General features: G+C 40.0%; 1 protein-coding gene across 4 annotated transcripts in view; it reads left to right on the top strand.

The window, feature by feature from the left end:
* tln2b (talin 2b) overlaps positions 1-5,926 on the top strand; it is an 87,283-nt gene extending 81,357 nt beyond the window's left edge. For 3 of the 4 annotated variants that reach the window (XM_023280591.2, XM_055009219.1, XM_055009220.1), the window contains 5 exons: positions 965-1,090; positions 1,192-1,254; positions 1,367-1,549; positions 1,633-1,758; positions 3,720-5,926. In XM_023280591.2, coding sequence (XP_023136359.1) covers positions 965-1,090; positions 1,192-1,254; positions 1,367-1,549; positions 1,633-1,758; positions 3,720-3,848 — 627 coding nt within the window. In that variant the 3' untranslated portion in view covers positions 3,849-5,926. The remainder of the gene's footprint in view (positions 1-964; positions 1,091-1,191; positions 1,255-1,366; positions 1,550-1,632; positions 1,759-3,719) is intronic. The other variant, XM_055009221.1, reaches the window with a different exon arrangement.
* Positions 5,927-16,439: the final 10,513 nt, after the last annotated feature.

The following is a 16,439-nucleotide window of genomic DNA, read 5'->3' as shown; positions in this document are numbered from 1 at the left end:
AGCACTATGTATGATTTCTCAAAAATATGTCAATGTTCGACTGATTTTTTATTTTATATTTTTTGCTGAGAAAAACCACATACAATTCATAATAGCATTAAGCAGCACTAAAGTCTGTAAAATAGCCCACAGATTCAAACAGATGTTTATTTTTTGTTTGAAACAGCTTGGATTCTCCTCCTTCCTCCTCTTTACTCCCTCTCCTCTCTGCTCCTTCATCCCTCCTACCCTATAAGGAGGGGAGGCTCTCCTGTTCCCAGCATGCATCCTTGTCCCTTCACCCCCTTCCTAAGCCATTGTAGACCTGGAAGCCTTCTCTGCAGGGCTCTGTCTGATATGTTTGATATATTAGGTTGTTATTCAGTCCAACTATATATCAAACATATTCCTACAGTGTCCCGCCCTGTCTCCAGCCACGTGTGCCTTATGTGTTTATGGAGGTCTGTGGTCAATCACATGCTGTTGACTGCAAATGCAGAGATGGCCATATGTTTAATGTCCCTGAGGTCTTCATGCTGCTTTTTAGTTCGGGTTTGGGAAATGGACCATCACATCTAGATGCTGCTCTGTTGTCTTTTACAAGTGATATTTTTCAATTCTGCTTTATGTGAAAGATACAATTGAACATTATAGGTTCTGTGACTTACAGAGGACACTGAGATCACTCCCTTGTTTTTGTTTTTTGTGGAATTTTCAAGGTTTTAGGAAGCTGTGCGGGAGATTACATTCTTCAATAATAATTAAAAAATAGCACTTAGGGGATATTTTATAAGCTGATTACAAAATAATATGCATATATTCTATTACTTTTCTGTGAATAAAGTAGTCTGCATTTGTCCTCCCCCATCCTTCCCCAGAGTTTGCCCCAGCAGTGTAGATAAAGGTCTGATTGCAGTTTGTTCCACAGTAATAATGACCTTTTCTGTAGTTTTCAGTCTAAGTTAATATGTGGCTCTCCTTCCAGCAGGCAGATGAGACGCTGGATTTTGAGGAGCAGATCTTAGAAGCAGCCAAGTCCATCGCTGCAGCAACTAGTGCTCTTGTTAAATCTGCATCAGCAGCTCAGAGAGAACTGGTGGCACAAGGCAAGGTCAGTCTACACACCCTCAGACACTTCTGCACTTGTATATGCAATTGTAATACAACAATGCACCACAATGTTTGTATTTTTTCCTCCAAACTCTATTGCAGGTTGGATCCAATCTCGCCAATGCAGTAGATGATGGCCAGTGGTCACAAGGTCTCATATCAGCTGTAAGTTGTTTTAAAATGACTTTAGAAACTCAAAGTTAACCCAAATTTCAAAACAAAATTTTAAAGGAAAAAAAGTAAACCCATCACTATAGCATTGCATTGCTTGTTGTAGGCACGTATGGTAGCAGCGGCCACCAGTAACCTGTGCGAGGCAGCGAATGCTTCAGTGCAGGGCCATGCCAGCGAGGAGAAACTCATCTCCTCAGCCAAACAGGTTGCAGCTTCCACAGCTCAGCTGCTGGTGGCCTGCAAGGTGAAGGCAGACCAGGATTCTGAAGCCATGAGGAGACTGCAGGTAACAATGAGGCACCGTTTCAGTTCTTCAACAGTCACACAAGGAATCATGTGCGTGCTAACTTTGACAATGTCTTTCCAAAGGCTGCTGGGAATGCCGTGAAGCGAGCTTCAGACAATCTTGTCAAGGCGGCTCAGAAAGCAGCATTTGACAAGAATGAGGATGACAGCGTCGTGGTAAAGACCAAATTCGTCGGAGGAATAGCTCAGGTGAGACAAAATCCTGGGAAAATGTTTGTGTTAGGAAAATGAATCATCCCTACTGCGTGTCGTGACCTTTTCGCTGACTGTTACTGAATGTTTGCACCTCTCGCTGATGTGCTGAAATGCCACAGTTGTTTTTCTGAAACTGTGATGAGCTGCTGTGGATAAACAGTCCATCAGCTTTGTTTCAAAGCTGTTTACCTGCTTTGCTAGACACGCATAGCTGCAAAACGTCCCATCTCTTAAAGACTTTTAACATTTTTCTGTTGCAGCAGATAATTTGCTTCCTTTTCATCTTTAAAAAAGCAAAAAGAAAATATCAGCAGTAATTGACGCTGTCTTTTCGTTTACTTTACTCTGCATTGCTACGAGAAGTTTTCATCTTGACTGGGTCCCTGTCTCAGTCAGTCGTGAGCTCCAGCTGGGCTTCAACTTGTCACTTTTTTTTCCATTTTACTAGGGATACTTACTGTGTCACTGATGTCTGATCATTTTCACAACGAGGGAGCTGTCTCATTTAATTAAAAAAAATCGCTATTCTGACTACTGCTAGTAATTTTTATGTGGAAACAATTGGTGCAAAGACGATGTGTCTCTTTAAAACGCTGTGTTAAAAATATGACCTTCACAAAAAAATGAGAATTATATTTTCTGCAAAAAGTCACAGAACAAATGTAAAGCATTTTGGTTGTTTTGCCTCCATACTCCTGAATACTGGATTTGACGTGAAATTTCAATTCTTGAGATTTAATCATTGCGTCTTCACACATACTGAGAGAACATTGTGAGAATGGCAGCTCCGTTTTTACGCTACCCCCGTGTTTAGTGGCTTTTCACATGTGGTCTTAAAGCTAGAGTCTGCGGGTTTGTTGAAACAGTCATAGTAAGCTGTATTTTAAAAGGATACAAATGAAAAATACACACACCCTCCCCTCAGGGTTCCTCCACTGCCACTCATCTAAAACGCTGCCTGAGTACAGCTGGAGGATGAATCCATGAGAGAGAGAGGTGGTGGGGAGCAGAGCATTGTGCATTCAATCAACATCATGCCTCACCCCATGAAAAAGTAAACCAGATAATTACATGTGCAGCAGAAAATGAGCAACCATGCCTTCACTTTTCAGACCTTTGGCTGACCAGCTTAGACACACCATACTGATGTGTACTCGGGTTTGACCTCTTGCTTTATCCAAACTTATCTGGGTTGTACCCTCTTCTACCAATGTCGTGCATTTCTTGTTTTGCGTAGCAGTACAAGATGCTGTAGGTTTAGACGTAACTGTAAAATGTAGCTGCTCTGTGTCTGCCATTCTTGTGCTTTGTGCTCAGTCGTTATGCCAGTGTGATCCGCAATGAGTGCATTTTACAGACCTGTGACTGCCACAGGTAATAGATTTTATGTTCTTGTTATTATCAGAGCTCTTGATCTCTTAGCTGCTGTGTCATTTGTACATATTTAAATGTCTCTTTAAGTTCTAGCCATTTGCTATACACAGTTTTTTTATGGAAGGTTGCAGGGGAACAATGGAGGCTGAACACAGGCTGAACAGGTCATCACAGAGCTCTTTAGATTATAACTGACCATGGTTAGCTGCCTGCTAGGTCATGGTTCATAGATATTTCTTCACATCTGCAGAGCAAATCTAAAATTTCTAAACCTGACTGACACACCGTTATTAGTAGCGGACTGACAGCTTCCTTTTAAAAATATTTAGTATGCATTGTTTTAATTCTCCTTTTCGACGCACATCCCTAAAAATTCCGTTCATTTCATTCCATATTTTTTACATTAATGTAGGCTCGTTTTTGTGTCTAATCTCAATCATCTTGTGCCTGGAGTTAACCAGCTTTACAGACGTGAGCTCGGCACAGTGCAGCTATTGGTTCTTCATGTCAAGCCATCCACAAGAACTGCGGAGTGAGGAGTGAAAGGTACATATTCTGTCAGCTGTTCCTGTTCTCCTCAGATCATTGCAGCTCAGGAAGAGATGCTGAGGAAGGAGCGAGAGTTGGAGGAAGCTCGCAAGAAACTGGCTCAGATCCGACAGCAGCAATACAAGTTCCTGCCCAGCGAGCTGAGAGAGGATGAGGGCTGATGGACCAGGCAGACGAGGATGTGTGGTGCACTGATCAGACCCTCGCCCGGGAGACGTTGCCGATGTACTTACTGGCTGCTTTACTCTCATATAACCGAGTACTATACAGCCGTTGAAACAGGCCTGTTTGGTGAGAGAAACAAGTGCCTGTGCTCTGTAGTGTATTTGTGTGTGTGTGTGCGTGTGTGTGGTGTGCGTATGTATTTGTCAGTGAATGGCATTGACATTCAGACTTAAATATGATGAAGGTTCTTACTATAAGCAAGCGGAGGCAGTTTGATTAAGTGTTATGATATCATTGCTTTGTGGGTATTACTGCATCATGAGCATTACTGACTGTTACAATCATGAATCAAAGATGTTACAAATGCAGAAATCCTCTATAATCGCTGAATGTTCTGTAATTGTTGAAGGTTTAGAGCAAATAGGAATGAACAGATCATAGCTCTGCCACTGGCAGAACAAATCTAAGGGTCCGTAGGTTGTATTGTAGTTGTAAAAAAAACTCAAAGAATAAATAGAAAGGCAGGAAGGCGATGCCTCATTTCACCACTGGCTTGCATGCACCATAATGTCTACACATATCAATGAAGCTACTAACCAATAGAGTAGTATAAAGTGGAAAGGCACTTGTATTTTACTAAAAATGTGAACTTGGGGTTTGCTATTAAACTGGAAAACTTTTAAAAATCAATTCATTTTGATTGAAGTTTTTCAGCTTGATGCCAAACAATGAGGGATTCTGATTGGTGTGAATGACAACAGAGCACTGGCCAGCACTCGCTATAAAGATGTTTATTCTTGACCAATGTTGAAACAAATTGTTCTTATAAGAGAACGGGTGTTATTCAGAGAATCTGGACTACATGTGACCAAATATGTCTTGCTGCTTGTACATTATCTCACCCCACCAGTTCTTCCCTCACATACACAGAGCTGTGTAAGGAATATATGTTTACATTATTTGTCACGTTTGTTCTCGTCGTGTTTCATTCCCTCCACCCTCTACACTGGCCACGTTTTGTTCAGATGCCCGCTGTACTGTACACTGACACATCCACTTATTTCTCCACCAGTCTGCCCCGTCTTTGTAAAGTTATATCACTTTAGGCTGTCTGTCTATAGCAATACATTACACTGAATATTCTTGCAAGAATATAATGAGAGTCTGCTCTGTTATTGGTTTGAAGATTAGTCGTGTGCAGTGATATCGGGCTTTGGGCTTGTGAATGAAATGAGCGTACATTATGCTCTGAAGATGCTCATAACTTTATGCACTGAAGAAGACAATTTAAAACTTCTGTTAAATTAAATGTTGGACATTCTAATAACAAACTAGAAGGAAATAGCTCCATGTTCTGATTGGGCACACTGATTAAACTGTCTTTTTCATTTGGTGTAGTAACGTACGATATATTTGAAATTTTCAGCAGTTCATCTCCTCAGTGTGTCCATGCCAGTGTCTGGTCTGCATTGTGTACTAGTGCCTTACTTGAGTCTGCCATGTGAGCAGCTGAAGATCAGGCTGGGTGGGAGCCTGAGCCTTGTCCTCTCTGGATCAGAACATTATGCCAGTCTAATCCCCATTGGGGTCTTAATAAACAAGTCCTTTGCCATACAGTATAATGCCTTGGCTGGTGCCCTACCTGCCAACAATGTTCTAATGCTGATATAAAAGGGCGTCTGTGGATACCTTAGGATTTAGAGACTAACACTAGACTGCATTCGATGAGCATGTGGCAATTTGTGTCTGATGTTGAGAAATTGTTGAAATTCATTATGCCAAGTCCCTCTTAAATGTTGAATTAAACTCCCTTGTTTCATTGTCTAACCACTATAAAATAAAATTAAGTTTTTATCAGTAAATGTAAGAATTACCCTAAAATATATGGTCCAACTGATTTGTCCGAGTATTAACGGAAATAGAAAAAGTTACTAGCTCTGTTATGAATAGGTGTTGTGCTTTCTTTAACAGGCCGCATTAGTTTTATGATTTGATGCTGTATGTATAATATTTATCTGTTCACAAAAGTATTTTTTGTATTCACCAAAAATAAAGCAATTCAAACAACCAGTACCATCAAGATTGTTTTGTTCTTTTACATAAGAATGCATGTTAGATGTCAAAAGACAAAAGAATGTCATAGAAGTTGATTCCTACTGTAGTATTCACCCAGATAAGGAGAAACTGCAGGTCAAATACAAGCAAGAGTATGTTTGAGAATTCTTCAGTGTGATTGTTTTTAAGCTTTTTGAACTCCATAAAGTACCAAAAACATTTTAAAAAGACCAGTCCAATGAGGAAAAAAAAGGATTTTGCATTCTTGCCAGCAGATGTCAGTGTTATCCTTCATAGTTCAGGCAGAGGGTCAGGGGATGTTTGGAGAAATATGTTCTAGTGGAAGGATTGGCAAAGTTAGCGAGACCAAATATGGACATAGTGGATGCACTTTTTCCCCCTTGCTTCACAGACCAGACCTTGAAGTATGCAGTGATCCCCGTTTAGATGTGTTGGTCAAGAATGAGACTTGACTGTATTTTTCTGCATTTTTGTTACATTTTCACAGCTAAAACCTTTTTAGGGGTATTAAGAATTAACCATGTTTACAGACTCTTGATTTACTTATAATTAATCAGGCTTGAACCTTCATTTTTACTCGGGTGCTACAGTACTGATTTCATGCTGATGCTGATCCCTCTGTGTCAGCAGCGTCTGGACACAGAGAAGGTAAAGGATGGTTAAAGGTGGCCGGTACAATAATGAACACCATATTTGGCTGTCTGAGTGTTTTGGTCTCATGCAAGGCCAGGCCACACAGTGGAGACGGGAAACTGAAGCCATGTGTTAAAGAGCGAGTGCCTATCTACTACTCACCGTCTCTCTGTCTCCCTATCCCTCCCTTCAGTCCTGGTCACCAGCAGGATGTTTGTCTGGTTAAATTTGGCATTTGCACAGAGCTATCAAAACCTCAGCAGATTTATAAGGTAAAGCAGAGGCATGATCTGGTTGAGCCCTTCCTCTTATTGTCTTTCACCCTCTGCCTATAATCAAGCTTTCAAAAAGGTCACACATTTACACATTTCTGCAAAACCTCAGTTTGGCACAAGAAGCACTAATGTCAGCATGATGGTTTCAATTAAAAGTAAAAGTATTTGAAAGTTGCAGTTTCTCATTCAAGCACTTCTCTCTCTTTGTTGACATTAAAGGAACCCCATGTCACATGTTATTTTTCTGCACATGGGCTCCAGATGCACCTTGTCGGCACAAAGGTTTGATACCTGCTCCGTTACACCGTGACATGTCATTAACCTCCTCAACCACACAGACTCTTTGGTGGGTCTATTGTTACAAAGTCATGTTTAGCATATTTAGAACCTCTTCAACTTTCTCAAAAGTCCAACTTTCAAGAAAGATGCAAAAAAAATGTTAGAAAACTACAGAATAAAAGTGTGCATGATCATTGTGTGCAGAATTATCAATTTGAAATAATGATGTAGACAGAAAAATGACCATTTTGCTTTGAATATTTCACTTAAATTGCTAAATGACGCATTAGAACCTGATAGCAGCCTCATGTCACATACAGTAATCCTTCACACCAACAGCGTAAATCTCTGGCATCCTAAATGTCTTGTATTTGCTGTGTTGGAAAGTTTGTTTTGCAGTCACTGTGGCTAGTGCCATGCCTAATCCCCACAGCCTGGCAGTCATTTAGTGCAGGCTTTGTTCCACGCTCAAGTTCTCAAAAACGAAGCCACGCTAACCCGTGGCTAAGCCAAATGACTCTGGGTCAACTCTCCACTTTCATCATTTCGGAACTAATCTACTATGTGTTTAAACCAAATCAGAGCAACAATGAATGCACTTGGCTGATAGTAATTTATACATTATCCAGTTACAGTAACAGGCATGTTACTTTATGCTGTTATATTATTCAGGAATGGAATCATGGCTTGTGGTAAGAGGAGCTTTAGTGAAACTGACAGTTGTTCCACTGGAAATTTATATAGCAAGTTGTTAATAATAATCATTGAAAATTCACAGTTTGTCAGCTTCTCATTGTTGTCAAAGCACAGAGAGAAGGAAACAGCCCCTGCTAAGCCAAAATATTCTGCTTTTAGAGAAAAGTGATGGAAGGAGTGAGGTTTGGAAAAAATGCACATCAGGCTTTTGGGTTTTGGGCAGGGCCATTTGTCCAAAGTGTCCTATTCATTTTTTTCCCCTTGTTGTTCACAGACAAATCATCCAACCTGACAGTGTCTTTCTCTGGTCCTTGTCAGGAAAATATGGGTCTGTGAACAAAAAGTTAAAGCTGGTATTAATCTGTGGGAAATGTAAGGGATTTCCCCATCCGTTGGTCTTTGTGACTGCTTTCCAAGCACACCTGCCATTCAAAAATTTAATGAGAGCTTCCAGAAAACTTCTTTTTTTTTTTTTTTTGGTCTTCAAAACCAAATAGAGATTGCCCTACAAGTGTTACAGTACAAAAAAATGCAACGAAAGGGGCTTCATCAGTTTTAAGCAGCCATGTCTGGCAAAAAAAAATAAGATCCGAACTGCTCAGGCTGATAAAAGAGAGGAAAGCGGCATTGTTTATAGATTGAATGGCTGTTTGGCTTCGGTCCATTTTGTCTGGAGGTTTCACATGGTCCAGATCCAAAGATGGTATGTTGGAGTGAAGGAAGAAGGTACTTAACAAACTGTTCCTTCCACAAATTCCCATGCAGCTGCTTTTCTTGTCTTTGATAGCTCTATTTTATCTTTTTACTTTTCAACCCTGTATCTGAAGATGATGACTTTTATGTCTTTACCAGCTACTGTGTTCATCTGTATCCTTCAGTTTGGCTTCAGCGATTCTGCTAGTGCAAAGTGTGCATGTAGTGGTTGAACTTCATGTAAACACACTTGCACTGTGTTGGCAAATTAATGGTCTGAAATGATTGAAGAAATGCAACTCTGTGGAATATCGCTGTGAATTACACCATGGTTTTACTTAAGTGTGTGAGGTCATTGTGTTGGAGGATGCCTGTTGTTTAGGCGTACTCACATACCACCTCTCTGCCTGCTTGGAGAAGCAGTGATCCCTAACATAAACCAGGAGACAGCAACTGATGGATCTAAAAGAGCGTTTTACTCAGGTCTGGAGCACATGACTATTTTAGGTCATCACTGGGGTTCTCCCAGCATGTGGGCTCCATAATTTATCTACTGCACAACCTTTGCTTTAATGAGAGTAGTAAACACAGTCTGTAAAGGATGACTTCTGTGCTTTCATAATTTGGAACTGGTTATTGTCAGTGTGTGTTGTGATTTTACACACTTAGAACTCACTTACGGTAATACTACTCTAAATGATGTAGTGGTTGAGTTCATAAATTCTGACAGAAATGATTTATAAGTTACCCGGGACCAACCCAAAGGTGGTTCATATGCTCTCTATGCTTTAACTGCTCAGCCAAATGTCATTAAAGTGGTATTTTAAGTGTCAAATAACAGGAAGTGTCTAATTTTCTAGCTCTTGTGTGATGTTACAGAAGACAGAACTCACCGGTTTCAAACAAATAGCATGTGGGAGGTGCTTTTATGTGAAGTAGGTGGGTTAGATAGTCACAGTCACTTCGAGATGGTCCAGCCTCTGCTGAGTGACAATATTTGCTCCTTTCGTCATCACGTAAGGAAGGCTCAGTATTTCTCAGTCAGCAATGACAGCAGGGCTATATTGGGACTGAGCTGAGACTTAAAACTTGGCCGCTAATTTTGGACAACTCCACAAGCAACATCAGGAATGACTATTAAATGATATCGTCTGACTCCAAACACGTTCTTCCAGTGTCAGGTTTTTCTTAGTGTCCGATTTTTCTCAGTTCGTCTCATTCCTACAACAGTGCTGAGAGTGAGCAGTGGAACAGAGGAACTGACTGTCCCAGACGGTGCTGCCGAATGGAACTGATCTGCAGAGTCTCCTGGGATTTAAGCTGTCTAGAATGTAATGTAACACTCAGCCATCCAAACCCATCTGTCTTAATAAGGAAACTTTGCTTAACACTCGTTAGATGACAGGCCACATTTCTGCAGAGAAGAAAAAAAAGTCATTGGCTGCTTTTCTTCTCTCAATCCTGTGGCCTCCCCACCCTGTGTTAAAGCTGAATAAATACCCTCTCCGCTTCGTGCTCAGCAGATTTTTCTCAACACTGACGCCAAATTTCAGAAGATGATTTGGTGTGAGGTCGACTAAATGACTGATCCGTGTGACTTTATTCATACTACTACGACTGACATGGACAGTTTGCCTGTGCGCCCTTTCTCTGCAGTATTTAATGAGCTCAAAACTCAGCCAATTACCTCCCTTTGCTGTTTTTCTTAACTAGTACTTAAGCACAATTTTGAGGTGTCTGTTATTGCTTTGTTGCCACTTCATATTCCAACTTTTTACAACACTACATTCATTTGTTTTGTCACTTGTTTCTCATATTGAGATTTCATGCAAAGAAATTGTTTGCAGTCTTTTTCCACTTTTTAAATAACATGCAGTTCCTTAAATAGCCACTTGAGGCAGGCTCCAAAAGCCAATCAGTCCTCATAGACCCTCATGTTAAAATACCCAACTTTACAGCAGAAATAAACATATTTACAATCTGGTACAAAAAACTGTTTTGGTCTCTAGACCTCATTTCTCCATTTATAAAAACTATGCAGGAGGTGAATTTTGATATAACTTACCCATTTAAATTCTATTAAAGCTTAAAGATATGCACAATAAAGGAATTACCAGTTTGAGTAACAGGTGTACTGGATAGTCTATTGCCCAGAGATGATTGCATAAGCCACCCCAGAGCTGCTCTTGCACCATGTCTTTGTTTGGGTTTGTTTTAAGATCTCTCAAAGAAGTTGCCATTTAATTCTTCAGCCAAGCCTGGTAAAGGAAAGAGGTGCAGTTGCCATCTTCTGAAAGCCGACAGATGCTCTAAACATCTTTAGTTTGTCCAGAAACAGAACCATTTTAGCGATAGTTGTTTTATCCTTTAGAGGATCAAGGAGGAGCTGGGGCAAGCTGTACAAAATATCTTAAGATTTTTCTTAAAGTCTGGCTCGAGGTTTTATTAAAATAAAAACAAAACACCCTTAACTCTTTTCCTTAAAGTTTTCTTAAAATGTTCACTTAAGAAGATTAAAGGTTTCTCCTTATCTTATACTTTGAGAATCTTGGAAAGTAAGTTAAATTGTTACATAAATGCCAGAAACCAAAGTATTGAAAACAAACTTAATGAACTTCTGACTCCATCTTAACCACGTGTCAGTTTATGATGAAAAAATAAAGAAACTGAGTGTTTCTAGACTTTAATTTACTTTTATTGCAATGTCTTCCAGCATTCTTTATTTTCTTTTTGCTGCAATTTGTCAATCATATTTATTATTTTGTATGTGCTTTCGTTAATTGTTTTCCTCAAGAGGTATAAACTTCTCCTATGTCTAATTTGGTATTCTTGTCGCCTTTCCTTCTGCCATTTCTTTTTAAACTTTATATAAGCCAACTAAGATGCTAATAAGGGAGATAATAACAGCTATCATAATTGTAAGTGCAAGCAAGGAGATGCCTAATTTGAATGTAACAGTTAGTGTTCATTTATATGTTAAAGTCCTGCACTCCAGCTTGAAGCAGGATTTTAAATGCAAAATTTACTCCCAATGGAGTATTTTTACATTAACATAATGGTTCTTTATTTTAACAACGATTTACCGCTGGTCTTTCCCATTCTTATGACAGGAGTTGTCTTCAGGCAGCCTCAGAGCATAATTACCCACTTATTGTACTGTACATTGTTATCTCAGACATCTGATGCCCCAGGGCAGGAACTAACCAGACCACACCAGATGACTGTCTATTTATTCTCATGACTGTGCACTCAGTTGTTTTATGTTCTGACTATGCACAACTGTTTTATCTAGATCCCTAGCTGCTGAGCGAGTCTTAGCCTGGCAGGAAAACTGTCATGGCATCTGATCAAACATGGGGCTAAAGACAGGCTTTGCTATAAGAATGCAGGTGCCGCAAAGCTGCGGGTTCCTGTGGCATTCCTCACTGCAAAGAAACCACTGTGACCCAGTCACAGTGAACACAGCCTGCAAGTTTTCAAACAGCCACTCTGAACCACACTGGAATGTCTCATCAACATAGATCCTCACACGCAGTTCACATTATGGCTTTTCTTCAGTCAAGCTATGGTCAATTTGGGGTCTGGAACTCATAAACATGATATGAACCCTGCCTAAAGTTTTTTTCCTTCCTGAAATGGTAATTGTAAATGTTTTGTTGAGAATAACGCTCCCTTAAGTGAAATTTTGTTGTTATGAGTACATGCATTAAGAAATGTTTGTATGTAGTGATTGAAAACACAGCAGAGCCATGTTAACACCAAAGACTTTCAGCATCCTCCTGTTCTTGCCACTGTTTCATGCCCCAGTGGCAGAGAGCTCTGACAGCCAGGCTGTAACAGGGAGAACAGTGGCTGCACTGGAAGTGCATACCAAGAAGTTTTATAGCCCTGAGGAATGGAAAGAAATATTGAGTATGCCTTTGGACCTCACAAAAGCCCCCGCACGTTAGCCCTCTGTTCTGTCTACTCTACCTCGCTTACACCATATATGGACACATATATGAAAGATTTTCCCTCTGTGCGCAAACACGGAAACTTCTAGCCCTGTGACTTGAGGGGCAAAGTTTGAAGGCAAATATTTGAAGAGCTATCCTCAAGATGCTGAGCAGCTGTGAACAGAGATCTGAAATCAGTAGAGTCAGACAACAACAATTGGCACAGAAGAGGGTGAAGATACGAGCATTCGCAAAGCAGTGGACAGACAGCATTTAAGTCAATGATCCCTGTAGGAAGAGTTTCTGAACTCCTTATCTGGAACTGGGAGAAGTTCAAACCGCCTGTAAACAATAATTTACTGCACATCCCTTTTGACTTGCCCTTCCGTACACAAATAAACAAAAAGTGCAAAAAGTGTTATTTTCCTTAACCGAAGACAGCCTTGTAAAGCTAAATGTCCAACATATTGACTTTTTTTTTTGTTCCAGTATTCGTGCTATGACATGTCTGGCCTTCTGAGAATTGAATTGTACAGTAGTATTGTAGTATGGCATCCTGCATGTGTGTGAAATGAATCGTGACAGTTTCTCCCAAACACTGGCCTCGCCCTACTTTAAGTCGGGGCTGACTGAGCAGCATCAGATATTGCTGACAATCTCGCTTCGCTGTGTGTCCCCATCTGAGGGGGGAACGCAAACAAACTGTCTGGGAGGAGCCCTGCGGAGGCCACAAATATTCCTCCATTATGACTTCTACCCACATTTGTGTTTGCAGTACTGGAAGATTTAACTTTTGGCATTTTTTCTCCATAGTTGAGCTTGTTTTGTCTCAGTAGGTCACAGAGGCTTTCTTAGTGGCACTGAGGCTTTTCTGCAAACGATCTACACCTAAACTTCAAAAGAGTATGAATCTCAACTTTGATTATCCAGCTTTAAAAATGTGTTTAAATATTCACATCAACAAATATCACAGTATATTACAGACCATGTTTCTTACTTTTCTCCCTAAAGTCAGTTACAGCAGAACTGAGGGGCTTTTAAACTAAAAAGTTGGTGCCCCTTCATGGCCTGGAAGAGATTTATTACAGGTCTGCCTGAGAGATGACAGATCCTTTCATTTAACAGCAGCTACTTTTACTGTAGTAAAATCTTGGCAGCCGAAGAAAGCTGCCCATCTTCAATGGAGCACCTGCAGCTGAAATAGTTGACCTCCGTTCTTATGGAATTTGCTTGTCAAATTATTAAGGACGGGAGTGGTGAAAATTGAGAATTTTTATCAGGTTGTGTTGTACTTCCAGTTCCTCATTAGCTAAACAGAAAGTTGAATGGAATTAAGTCTGACTGTGGGATAATTCTGTGAGATTTACACCCTTAGTGACAGATTTATCACCACACAGAACGGCGCAAGTCAAAGTGTCACAACCTTATTGCAACTATCCATCAAGTAAAATACTGTGGCTGTTTCTGTCTCTCTCCTGGTTGTGGTTAGAAATCCGCCTGTGCTCGCTAATATACCAGTTTGAATCTTACGACTACCAGTATATGTCAGTGGAACATTACTGTGAATAAACCCATCGTCAGTAGGGCATGGGCCAGGCTTGGGTTACAGCTTGGGTTGCACCCTCCCTGTACCCCCTCTCCGGTTTTGCTATGCTAAATGACTATGCCCCTGCATGGAGCTATCTAATCACAGGGGTACCGTCCCAAAGAGCTAAGATGTTTTCTCTATATATATCTGGACGATGTCTGCAGAAACCTTAAGATGGTATTTGACAAGGAGCCTGCCAGCACTGTACTTCTGAGTTTAACTCCGTGGCTCAACATGCAGGAAGAGCTGCCCTTAAAATGTCCCCACTGCTCTGTGTCTATTGCGATCGGTAAAATATTGTAGGAAAATGACCTTTCATGTGTTGGAATATTATAGCTTCACATGAAATGACATAGCCTTGGTAAAGGGCCGACAGTTTAGAATATTTTCCTGGAAGAATTTTCCGTTCTGTGCATCAGACAGGCATCATGCATGAGCCAAAACACAGATAGACACATATTTTCTCTAATGTAGTAACATTTAAACCACGACTGAACCTTAAATGTCTCTCCCAAGGGTCCTCTTATCCAAACATGATTTCAGGCACAACAGCCAAGTAAAGCTCAGCTCCTCCCTAAGCGGCGTCTGAGGCGAACCGGACATTCCATATACATAGTGGGTTGTCACTGTGGCCTGACAGATTAACTAATGCAGTGTTATAGTATAAGAATTTGCACTAGTATTAAAGCACCTTGAAAGCCTGCTCTTTGTCATTTAAATGAGAAAAAGAGGACAAACTGTGATACTGCCTTATGTTTACAGAGTTAAAAAGCTGAAAGCCTGAGATTTTTTTCACAGTTATCGACTTCCAGATTTGAAAGTGAAATTTGATTTCTTCTCTGCCAGCTTTTTAACCTTTTTACATCTATATTTACTCACAGTCTCCCTCTAAATACTCCTGCGATCCCAGAGTCACCACATACTTTAATATGATTCTCTATATCATCATTTTTACAGCCGTGTTTATATCCATGTCTGCCATAAAAACTACCACATGGTGAAAAGTAAAGATAATGATAGCATAGTGGATGTAAATATGAATTCTGCTCCTTGCTGCACCTGTCCACTCAGCTGTCGCCTCATGTAGACAACTGAATCATGATGCAGGGGGATGATCAGAATTCCAGCATGTCAGAGTATCTCAGATCCGCCCAGAAAATGGGTAACAGTTACCTGAAGGGAAGTCAGTTTTTGAAAGTCAGAGAAACTGTGAGACTGAATTCCTCATTTTCTGAAGCTGGACAACTTTAACTCAGCTGTTTCCACTTTTTAGAATAAATATTAAGATTTCTGTCTCTAGAATCAACTCATGTATTCACCATTTTCAGCACAAACTGGTTGACATATAAAAGTATAACAAGAGTAAAATCTCAAATATTTCTTTGCTAATAATTCATAATTTTATGTATTTTCACAGTTTAGTCCTACTTTAAATGGTACAGAAAGTACCTGGTAGGACATACGCTTAAGCTTGTTTCAAATGCTTTCATCTGCACTTCTGGCAGGAGGATTTTAAAAGGCTCGAGAAACAGATGAATTTTTTTCCAAAGAGCACAAAATTATATGTCTAGGTCTCTTTTTTGTGCTTCAGCAGCCATGAAAAAGCAACTCTCTCTCTAGCGTTGTGGTGGCTTCCGTACGCGCCTTAAGCCTTAAATATTGAAAGAGCTTTTGGTTTTCTCATAATACGTGAATGAAAGAAACCCTAGCTATAATTTATATCCTCTAGCTCTGTCTTGATGTGATAGTACCTGTAATTTTTCAGTGGAATGTACTTTGGAACGCCATAGCTTTTCAATAATATCTGGACTTCAATCAAAACAACTGGACCCTGGGTTATTTTTACAGTGCCAATATGTTAAAGAAAAACATCATAGGGGAGCTTATTTTCATTCCCAGAATGCCATGGGGAATCCAGCATGCCATTCAAATTAAGGTTTAGGATAATTAAGATCAAATTGCAAATCCGGAAGAATAAGGATTTTACTTTCAGTGGAAAACAGTGTGAAATACTGTCAACATGCAGTATTTAATCTAAAAATATTTATAGCCATATATATATTTATTACAGTATATCTTGCATGAAAGATATACACATTTAAATCACATGATGTAAATTCATATGCACACTTTAAGAATTACATAAAGAAAATGACTTAATTCAGTAAAGCAACCTTGGTGGACTCAGATCAGACTTCAAAGCTTTATATATGTCTAACGCTTAAACCATCTTTCACTCATAGGCAAATGGAGAAAAGTAACTTTTCCAGAGATGTGACCATATGTGTTACCTGCAACTGATTTTAATCCACAGCAAGAGAAAAGAAAGCAGACGTAAAGCCTGTAACCACTGCCAATCACAGTTATACCAGAGGCAGTCTGTTAAGACATGGGCTGGCCCTAGATTATCAA

Source organism: Amphiprion ocellaris, chromosome 3 (genome assembly GCF_022539595.1).
Source record: "Amphiprion ocellaris isolate individual 3 ecotype Okinawa chromosome 3, ASM2253959v1, whole genome shotgun sequence".
Taxonomy (NCBI): Eukaryota; Metazoa; Chordata; class Actinopteri; family Pomacentridae; genus Amphiprion; species Amphiprion ocellaris.
Note: the sequence above shows the minus strand (reverse complement) of the source record. Positions and strands in the feature narration are given on the sequence as shown.